The sequence below is a fragment of the Vombatus ursinus genome, unplaced genomic scaffold (genome assembly GCF_900497805.2).
Source record: "Vombatus ursinus unplaced genomic scaffold, bare-nosed wombat genome assembly UNPS02004577.1, whole genome shotgun sequence".
Classification (NCBI taxonomy): domain Eukaryota; kingdom Metazoa; phylum Chordata; class Mammalia; order Diprotodontia; family Vombatidae; genus Vombatus; species Vombatus ursinus.
Window position 1 is genome coordinate 454,500 of NW_020944355.1, and position 9,568 is coordinate 464,067.

At 45.5% G+C, this 9,568-nt stretch overlaps 1 protein-coding gene across 3 annotated transcripts in view; it reads left to right on the forward strand.

The window, feature by feature from the left end:
• PCDH19 (protocadherin 19) overlaps positions 1–4,040 on the forward strand; it is a 119,313-nt gene extending 115,273 nt beyond the window's left edge. For all 3 annotated transcript variants that reach the window (XM_027838204.1, XM_027838215.1, XM_027838225.1), the window contains one exon: positions 2,794–4,040. In XM_027838204.1, the coding sequence (XP_027694005.1) occupies positions 2,794–3,386 (593 nt within the window). In that variant the 3' untranslated portion in view covers positions 3,387–4,040. The remainder of the gene's footprint in view (positions 1–2,793) is intronic.
• The last annotated feature ends 5,528 nt before the right edge of the window (positions 4,041–9,568 follow it).

Here is a 9,568-nt window from a genome sequence, read left to right on the forward strand (position 1 = left end):
CTCCCCTCTTCCTCTGTCCCCCCCAAACAGCAGGCTGACCTCCCCTCCTTCCTCCCCTCTGCCTCCATTACCAACCCTCCTCTAGCATTACATGAGCAGGAGCTGCTGGGGTCTTAGCAATCACCCGCACAACTCTTTCATTTTCCAGATGAGGCCACACACAAGAGCTCACATTTCTAGAAGTCTTTCAAGTGGACTGAATGGTGGCTGTCCATTAGCTCATTTGATCCTTGCCACAAGCCTGGGGGCCAGCTGCCATTCCGTGCATTTCACAGATGAGGAGGTTGAGGCTCAGACCAGTGAAGGGATGTGCCCAAGGCTATACCGGGTCACAGATGCATGCTTGCAAGGACCTTTGAAGTAGTTCCATCCAGTTCAAAAGCCATTTCTTTAGCACCTGCTGCAGGTAATTTATATCTAGTACAGGATGCAAAGCCAAAAAAAGCCAACCAAGTCCTGCCCTCAAGAAGCTCGCATTTTATTGGGATCATCTAGTGTAATCCCCTTATTGCACAGATGAGGAAACTGAGGTGCAGAAAGGTCATGCTGCCTGCAGAGTGTCAGGGCTGCTATTTGAACCTGCATCACAGGATCAGAGATTCTGAGCTAGAAGGGACCTTCTTGATTTATTGAGTACCTACTACGTAGTAGGTGCCCAAGCTTTGGGAGCTCACCGTCTCCTGGGATTCTGCAGAATGGGAAGCTGGGCTCTATGGTCCTGGTGGATGTGCTGTGTGGCGTGAGGAGCAGATGGCAATTTCCCACTTGCCAATTTCAGGCGGGGAGAGGGCCCTGGAAGTGGGATGGCGCTTTTCTACCCAGGTGCATCATCAGTGGTAATTTTGCTGTCATTGTTGTATCCATCCTCTTGATCCCACAGGGATGTTTCACAGCTGGCTGGGGTTTAGGAGGCACTCGGTTGGGAGGTGTCATTGCCTTTTTTTTCTCTCCATCCCTGTGATTGGGCTGCTAATAACTGTGATGAGGACAAATAGCACCCCCTCCCTCCAGCCCCTGGGAGCTGACTTACCTGGCCCAGTTCAACCTGGCTGCACTTACTTAGGTTTCAGCCAGGTCTTGCTCTCGGTTGGCTTTCAGCTGGCTCGAGGGAGATCAGACGACAGTCTCCAGGATATGCTGCAAATGGACATCTTCCTGGGACTAAGCTAGCCCTAAGGACTTTTTCCTAATGGCTGAACTACATAAGGTCTCCTCAGCCAAAGTTTCTGGAGGTCCCCCCCCCCCCACACCTGGACCCACAGTCTTCCATCTTAAATTACGGATGAACAAGGCAGAGCAAAAATAATTTTCAGGGCAATGTCTTGCTTTGCTTATGCATTGAACATCTTTAATAACAAAACAAAACAAGTAAGATCACCATATAGGACGCCTGCCTTCTGGGTAAGCTCGTTCGCAATGTTGGCTGCAGTGCATGGGAGGTTCCAGGCATTGTGAGCCAAGGCCCTGGAAATACCGACTGCTTCCACGGCTGCTTGCTTTTCCCAGAGAGTGCAGTAGGGCTAGGGACCCCGTGAACATTTGGGGCATGATTTTTCAATGATTTTGGTTCCAGTGAGTATGTGTGTATGTGTGTGTGCATGTGTATATGTGCATATATTTTACCTTTCTACCCCTGTTCCCCCATCCAAGAGTTTCTATAAATGTTAAGCTGCTCATATTTTTGGTGCATCGTATGATGTGATGAGAATTTTTATTAGCTGAGCCTCGTGCTAGAATGTGGTAGAAATACAAATGTAGCCAGAAAGCTGAGGTGCTAAACACCCCATGGAAAATGAGTGGGGGAGTGCAGGTGAGCAGAAGGAAGCCCTGAAACTGAACCCTTATGAGGCCCAGCCCTCCAAGGCCCCCAGAGCAGGCTTAGCCCTTGATGACCTTGGTCTAGAAAGGCCTTACTAACTGACAAATGCTGAGCCCTAGCCACTGACCCCTTCTGCAGCAGATTCTAAATGCTCTCTGTTCTGTTGCTGCTGCCTGTGAGAAACCCAGCTTGAGTCAAATAGCACTGAGGGATGGGGTGAAGGAGATGAAGTCCAAACAGTCGGGCATCAGTATTTAAACCTCAGCCCTGTTAAGTCTATACTGGGGAGGGGGACAGAAGAGAGAGGAGCTGCTGGCATGGGGAAGCTAAGGTAAAGCTGAGCAGAAGGCCAAGATTTGTCCATCTGCCCCCAGCTCTGGGGGAATCGGCTCTGGAAATGGCTTGCTGCCACTGGGGACCCTCTACCCTGCCCTCTGATTGGGCTTTAGAGAGTAGGATGTCAACGGGGGGATCTCGAAGAGTGGGAAAAGAGGAGTGAAGAGAGCTTAGAAAAACACTTGATAAGGAAAGCCTGGCTGTAGATGTCCTACCTAGAGCGTTGGGTGGTTTTTTTCCCCTTCTCTTGGACAAAGTTTCCAATATTCTGCCTTTGAGCAGGCCACTTGATAACAAAAATGCTGACTAGCAGCACTGCGACACTCGGGACAAACCTTTTTTTAATATATTTCTCATCATAACTTGTTTCCCTTTCGGCTTTAGTTCCGTCAGCAGTGGGAACAGCAGCACAAATAAAAAGGATGCGGAAGGCACGATTCACATATGACCTGTTAGCAATCCGTTGCCTAACACTTGGTCCAAACACAATAGAAGCTTGACTCTTGGAAGGTGACAGATATTTCTGAGTTGGCCTTGAATGTGGGGCCTGAGAAACTAGACTGTGGGGCACCACAATGGATACTAAGAAAGGCCGATGGAACTGACCTTTTCCTTTTTTTTTTTTTTTTTTTAAACAGATCAAAATGAAGGCTTTCATTGCAGGGAAGAATGCCGCATTCTCGGTCACTCCGACAGGTGCTGGATGCCTCGGAACCCTCTTCCTACTCGGGCCAAGTCCCCAGATCGTGGAAGAAACATCATCACCCTGTCTATTGAAGCCACGGCTGCCGATGTTGAGGTTTACGACGACTGCACAACGACGAAGAGGACCTTTGCAACCTTCGGCAAGGATGGGGGTGACCATGCCGAGGAGCGTTCCGCCCAGAAAGGCAAGAGAGCGGCAGACCTGGCCATCTGCAGTCCCAAGGTCACCAGCGCTATTCGTGAGGCAGGCAACGGTTGCGAAGCCATTAGCCCGGTCACTTCGCCTCTCCATCTGAAGAGTTCTCTGCCCACCAAGCCAACGATGGTCACCTACAGTGCCATCATACACTGCCCTGCTACCCACACCGTGGAGCAGTTCCCCAACAACGGGCCTTCTCGTCCCACTGAAGCGGAGCCACGCGGAGCCGACGGCGAGAAAGTGGTGCGCGAAGTCAACCCTCTTCCGCCTGAAAGTCCCGAGAAAGAGTCCCCGGGAGCGAAGAGGCTGAAGGATATCGTGCTGTAGGTTGGCCACATGCAGAGGAGGAGCAACCATGGTGACGAAAGATACACAGAACAACCATGGTGATGTATGTGCGAATCAACCAGCTCAACAGCTTTTCTGTGGCTCACCAATGCCTGTATTTCAAAGCTTTCCCTAAGTGTATTGTTTGTTTGTGAATGATACTGTCATAATGTGACGATCCCTTTTGTTTCAGCAGGAGACAGGGGTGTTCATTTGGAGCAAATTAGCTTTGGTTTCTGGGGGCCTTGGGGTGGGACAAAAGGAAGACAAATTGAGTTGTAAGAAGTATTATGTCTTAAGTATTTTGGATTTCTATATTTTTCTATAGTAAAATTATAATGTAAATGACTATTGTTTATGGAGCCGAAACTAGCCCAGACTGGGCCTGGGGCAAATTTAGTTTGGGGATGGAAAGGTGCAGAGCACAATCTAAAGGTGGTAGGAAGGCATCTCAGAAGAGGGCTGCCATAGTGATGAATTAGGGGCAGCTGCCGTCCACGTCTCTTGAGGACCATGGTGGGGGAGAACCGGGGACAGCAGTCACCATGAGGAGGAAGCACACCCTCATGTGAGTACCCTGGACTGAAGGCTCATGCGCCCTATTCTAGTTACGGCTCAGATTATTTGTAAAGGATTAAAAAACAAAAAACAAAAACAAACAAACAAACAAAAAAAAAAGCAAAAAACAAGCAAAAAAAAAAAAAACCCCAAAAAACAAAAACACTGCTATCTGGACATTTAATCAACACATCAATGTCTTCGTTTGGCAGACAGCGACTGGCTGTTTCCTAGGCACTGTACTACCAGGAATTCAATGACTTCAAGTCGAATCCCTACAAAGACTCTTGGAAAACTCACGCACCTGACGCACCTGACGATGTTGCTAGTTTCCCATGGACACCTGCCCACAAAGAAGACTCCGTTTGTTGTCACTTGATTACTATCCTCTGATTCAGTGTTTCTGATTATCACACTTGTGATGATGGCAGCGGGCTTTAAAAGTTGTGTTTCCAAAACAAACCACAGCTCCCTGAACTGGCAGCCACACCACTAGGTACCGCATGCAGAGATGGAAAACTTGGGGGAAACGGCACAATCCTGAGCCCATGTAATGAATGATGGCTCATCATTTGCAAAGTCTTTTTCACAGAGCGATGTTAGCTCATTGGAGAGAGGCATTTTCAGATAGTCGGCTGCCTAATTTGCGGGTGTCAGAAATACTCTGCTGAAAGTTTTATGAGATCCGTTTTTCTAATTTTCAGGCACTGAGCAGGAAAAGTTGTTCCCTGAATTCCTTGGTTCCCAAGTTTCACTATTCCCTGTCTCCAATCATCTAAAACCCAACATGACTGAATCTATTTAGAGAGAGAAATTAGCATGTCTTCAGACCCACACTTCCTGATTCAGTGTTCCCCAATCATGATTGGGATTGGTTTGCATAGCTTATCACAGGCCTGAAATTTCAAATCTTCTTTCTCTGTACCCTAGGCTTCCAAATAGGGATAGAGTAAGTAATAGAAAGCATAACATTTAGGCCAACCTAGGGAAAACATAGCAACATTACTAATCAAATTTATGTGCCTTCCATATGGAGAAAATTGAAAGTTAGTCTTTTTGGAATGAGCACATTTTGGGGTGATTAAAGATTTGAACATGAATGAAGACACTAAAATGAAAACCCATTAAATTGACTTAGCTTAACAAACAACCATAGGCTAGAGTTTATAACCTCTAAAGACTTGCTTATCTTTCTTTTTTTTCTTTTAACCAAACTGACTATTATTTGCCATTTTCTAAAATTTCCTCCCCCCCGTTTTAAAAATTCATTTGCTTAATTCTCAGCTCATTCATTGTGTTTCCTAGCCAAAGGAGTGTGTGTGTGTGTGTGTGTGTGTGTGTGTATGTGTATGTGTGTGTGTGTGTATGTGTTTAACCCAAGTGTTCATTATTTAAAACAAAGCAAAACAAACGAGGTCTGATCTTCTCTCTGCCTTGAACTTCTAAGGACAAGAGTTGTTTCTCCATGACCAAGTGTTTTGATTCTTCTTCTCATTAGTGTCAACCATTGAAATTCACAGGAGTGCCCAGTAAGAAAGTTTCCAAGGTCAGGGCACAAGCATTCAAATGAGATTGTTCTTTCTTCTTTTTGAGGTTAAGGTAGATCAGTCAACTATATTCCACCATTTCCATGGGTTTTTTTTGTCCGAGTGTCTGCCTTTGTTCATCACTAAGAATGTTTTATCTATCTGGTAGTGGTAGGGGGATAGGGGGGCAGAGGGAGGGGAGGGATAAAGAGTTTCGGAAGGAATCTCTAGTGAAACTGCTGAATACTACTACCTCATGCAAATTATTAGCATAGCCTCAAATTTTCCTCTGAAACTTACACAATTAGAGATCAATTACCATGCCATCTACATGTTTCTGTTCTCACTGGATTTCATTCTCTGCTGATCCCATGTTCTTTTCCTTTCCGTTTATTTCCTTCCAATGGCAGCGCACTGACATTGAAATCCTAGATAGTTTATTTTTCTTTAGCAATTGACCATTCGTTAGAGTAATAGAAGAAAGAAACCTTCCCCCCTTTTAATGACTAGTGCTGCCTGTAAAATGTAGATTGTGTTCTACCATCTATTCTGATATTAGATTGTTAGCTACCACCAGAGGGTCTCTTTGAAGTCAGATCTGACAGTCTTTACACAGCTGTAGCTCCCACTATGCTCAGTGGGCACCGGGGAGATGCAGAGGTTACAGAAAAAGAGAACGCTAACTGTTACTTTCTGTGGTTGCTGAGCCATAGAGACCACTGGCTGCCGTGTCTCTTACCAGTAGAGTCAAAAATGGTTGGATCAGCCCCGACAGGATTTTTTCCCCCTTTTCTTCCCTCCTCTCCCTCCCACCCCCCATTTCTGTGTCTTAGAAATCCAGTTTCGCTTTGGAGGCCTGTCCTCTCTCCTTACCTAGATGCCTTTGTTTCTACTCAATCATATGGATCTCTCAGTGGACAATCAGAGAAGTTGTGGCTTCCAAGCCCTCAACTGAGCATATGAATGGCACAAAAATAGCCTTTTTCTCAACTGCCCTACTTGACCCCTCCTAGGAAGGCTTTGGGAACCAGGTAAAGCCAGGCTGTGATATCTAACCAGAACTGTGTGCAAGGAATCCTAAATTTCCCTGAGTGGGTGGGGCAATTGATGTTTTCTTCTCCTTGCTTCTTCAAAGGCCTGATGAGAGGTTACGAAGATCAGAGGGCCAAATACCCCAATCCTCTCTTCCATCTCCCTCCCTTCACACCCACATCCCTAAACCATGCCACATACCTTAACTTGAGGGAAGGACTTTAGCTCCCAAAGCATCGGGAGCCCCTGTTCCATTTAATCTGATGTCCCACAATGAGAGGCATGGGAGTTGAAGAGCAGTAACAGCTCTGTTACCCACAGCCTTGGGTATCTCCCTAGGCTGGAAGCGCCTCCGTACAAAATGGAGGGTTTTAGTTTTAGTTTAATTGATTGATTTTTTTTCCCCAACTCTGGGAGTATAACATATGGGGACTAAGGAGTAGAAAACCATGCAACATGGATTCTCTTCCTTTCTTTCCCCTATAATGAGTAAGGTGTGAACCTGGTCAGATGAAGCCTCCCTCATCCCTGCCACCCTACTAAAAGACAGTGGGTGACATTACCACCAACCTTCTTGCTGTATAGATGATGGGCACAAGGAACCCACAGTTCATCTTGAAAGAACAAACCTACTGACTAGAGCTATCGACAAGAGATGTCGATTCATGAATTCCATAGGCGACAACACACTGGCTTCCAGTCAAAAATGCTTGAGGAAACATAGCGTGAGACGTAACAATGGGGCCACCCAGCAGTGTTTCCCCTTGAGACATCGCCAAGGGTATCTCTCAATACCCTTCTTTCAGCATGGGATTTCGAGGAATTCCGTTTCTTCTTTTTCCCCATTTAGCTCTATGATCATTCAGAAGCTAAATTAAGGTAATATCGAGCGGAAATCCGAAAAACAAAGGGCGATTTGGGGCAAGGCCCAGAGACGTGAGGGACAGCCGGGCCTTTGGGGATCTCGAAAGATTTAATGTATATTATAGCTCTAATTGTAAGTGTAATTTCAATTTAGCTTTATGAGATTCATTTTGGTGGTGACTTTTTTCCCAAAGCATTTCTTTCTGGCAAATCTGGTCCACTCCGCTATTTATCCTGGGCAGCAAGGCCCTCACTTTGCATAGCTAGCTTTGAAAACTGGCATAAACGAGCTTAAGAAGTCCATTGTATACAATCCTAGTGTTTGCCTACTTGGTGAAGTTCCATTTAGGAAATCATTTCATGAGTCAAATTGTATTCTTACACGGAAGTCTACTGCAACATTGTTTTGGGGTTTTTTCTTCTCAAGTATACACAAGGTGATATACAAAGGGGGGATGTGTGGGTGGGGCTGGGATTGGGTGGCTTTATATTCATTATTAAATCCATGAGAGCGTAATGCATTGTCCTAATGGAGTTGTTGCAGCGAATCCCTGTTTATTGTGAGACTGGAGCTGACCTGTGGGTCACTTGTTGTACAACTGTCAATTACTTTTTAAAGTTGAAAACAAGTTGCTTTCGTGAAGAACATGTTGTCTGATCGATGTTGGAAAAAAAATAAAAAAGCTCTTGGTAAAAAAAAAATTAAATAAAAAGAAAACACATGCAAAAAAAATCTAGTTGGAGTGAAAATGTGTTGTCTGTCATGGGTGGAAAACTGCTAATTGCACTGTGTCAGTTTAAAAACAAACAAAAAAACGACTGGTCAACTAACCTAAGAGTTGCCACCAACCTTAGTTAAAACACCACCACCAAAAAACAAAAACAAAAACAAAAACTAAAACACCGCCACCACCATCACCACCAAATCACCCACTACCCTTCCAGCACTGGCTAAAGGTGGTTTTTCCACTGGCATCCGCTAGCGTTCAGCTGAGATAAGGTGGGATAGACCAGAATGGCCACGAGCCGGACTAGCCCATGCTATATTCCAGCAACCAGTAGCTGGCCATGCTATTTGGTCGTTCAAGTATTCATTGCAAGAGTCATTCAGGCAGCCTGTGTCTCCCTCCTCTATGAGGGGAATGAGCCCAGAGAAGCAATGACCATTTTTTTTTTCCCTGTCTAACCAGGGTGGACTTGTGGGATGCTAGTGGGGTACATCTCCTCATCCAACAGCCTCTGTGGCTGATTATATGAAGACTAAATTGTGCTATGTACTGACTGGGTGTTATATAGGGTTTTTTGTGATCAAGTCCTCATAAGTGAAAATGAATTACTGTTCTGTTTTATGAAGATGATAAAAAAGCAGCTTTATTAAATTATTACAGTTATGGTGTTACCTGTCACATTGCTCCTTTTATCTGGTGGTTTTCCTCTTAAATGTGGTTTTCTTAGCTTGGAGCATTCAGTGCACTTCAGTATCAAAGCAATTATTGAAAAAAAATGACTGTTTGCTAAACTGTGACTTGAGGGGGCAGTCAGGGGAGAGGTGGTGGTTGGAAAGGGCTCAGGGTTGGGTTTGGGCTGGGGGCTAGCTTCCAGGAAGAGGCTGAAGGAACAGGCACATAATTAGGGTGGGGTGATCAGAGCTTTGGCCCAGGGCACTGACAGTTCTTTTCTTTCAGTAGGAAACAACTAGTACAACTAAGCTTCCTTAGCACCTGCTTAGCAAGAATAATTTAAGGCAGGCAGCCCGACCCATTTACCTCGCATTGCTTCACAGTATCCTCCTCACAGGGTCTCCATCTCCCCACTGACGAGGCAGTGTCCTCAGGTCCTCACCTTCTCTCCTACCTGAAATGTCCCAGGTGCCCAAATTGTTAGTTATGGCCCTGCCAGAGAGTCTTAATTCTCTAAGCATAGCAAGCACGAGAAGCTAAGTCCGTCATACATCTCCTACCCAGTATTTCTTTTCTTTAAAAAAAAAATACATTTTTCACACTTTTGTTTTTACATCATAGTTGTATGCAGATATAGCCTCTCCCCCAACATGCAACGAGCAAAATACATCCCCTCCCCACTCCTACCCCCACCCCACCCCCAGTGCAACCTGGAGCTGGTATAGGATGTCACCTCATTAGCTCCCAGCCCAGTGAAAAGGCCCGAGAAGTTTCTGAAAGGTTCCCCTCTTACCCTTTCCCT